The 661-nt window shown below is 26.0% G+C and overlaps 1 protein-coding gene across 1 annotated transcript in view; it reads right to left on the bottom strand.

Moving 5' to 3' along the window:
• Positions 1 to 458: 458 nt before the first annotated feature.
• LOC119594190 (TELO2-interacting protein 1 homolog) overlaps positions 459 to 661 on the bottom strand; it is a gene marked incomplete in the record, with an annotated part of 11,250 nt that continues 11,047 nt past the window's right edge. The window contains 1 exon segment of the mRNA XM_037943258.1: positions 459 to 553. Coding sequence (XP_037799186.1) covers positions 488 to 553 — 66 coding nt within the window.

Raw genomic sequence — 661 nt, 5'->3', positions numbered from 1 at the left:
CCGAAAACAAAAATATTTATAAAATTTAAGTTGAAAAAGTTTATTTATTGTGTAATGAGTTTAATTTGGATAGTTCCAACATTGATTACAATACTATTTAATTCTTAATCTCATGGCCTTTTTATGTTTATATAAACTCATCTTCAATCAAAAGATACATTTTATTCTAGCCATGAAAAAAAGACCTTTCTGAGTTTTGAAATCTGCAAACAGGAAATGATATTTGTTTTTTTGCAACATGCAATGCTTCAATACAGGTAAGCAATGAAAAGTATGGTAAAAGTAACAAAATCACAGATATGTTAATATGAAAAGAAGAAAAAAATTCACTTTCAAATATACATTGAGATCTTGTTATGCTTTACTAATGAAAGAAAGTAGTCATGTTGATCTTACATTCCTACAAAGAAACCTATACAAAAAATTTGTCATACAAGGTAAACAATTAAATAGTTATATTAAAATTTAAATCTTTATTTACACATATCTATGACAGCTGCTTGTACAAATTTGTTGCTTCAGTGATTAATGTTCTTGATGCAGATCCAGAAATCTGAAAATGAAGGATTTTTTCCAATTAGAATGATGGCATTAAAACATTTAGTGAGTAATGTATTATTTTTTAAAAAGTGACAGGCTGATATTGATATCAAAGCTCATG

This window comes from Penaeus monodon, chromosome 33, assembly GCF_015228065.2.
Source record: "Penaeus monodon isolate SGIC_2016 chromosome 33, NSTDA_Pmon_1, whole genome shotgun sequence".
Lineage (NCBI taxonomy): Eukaryota > Metazoa > Arthropoda > Malacostraca > Decapoda > Penaeidae > Penaeus > Penaeus monodon.
Note: the sequence above shows the minus strand (reverse complement) of the source record. Positions and strands in the feature narration are given on the sequence as shown.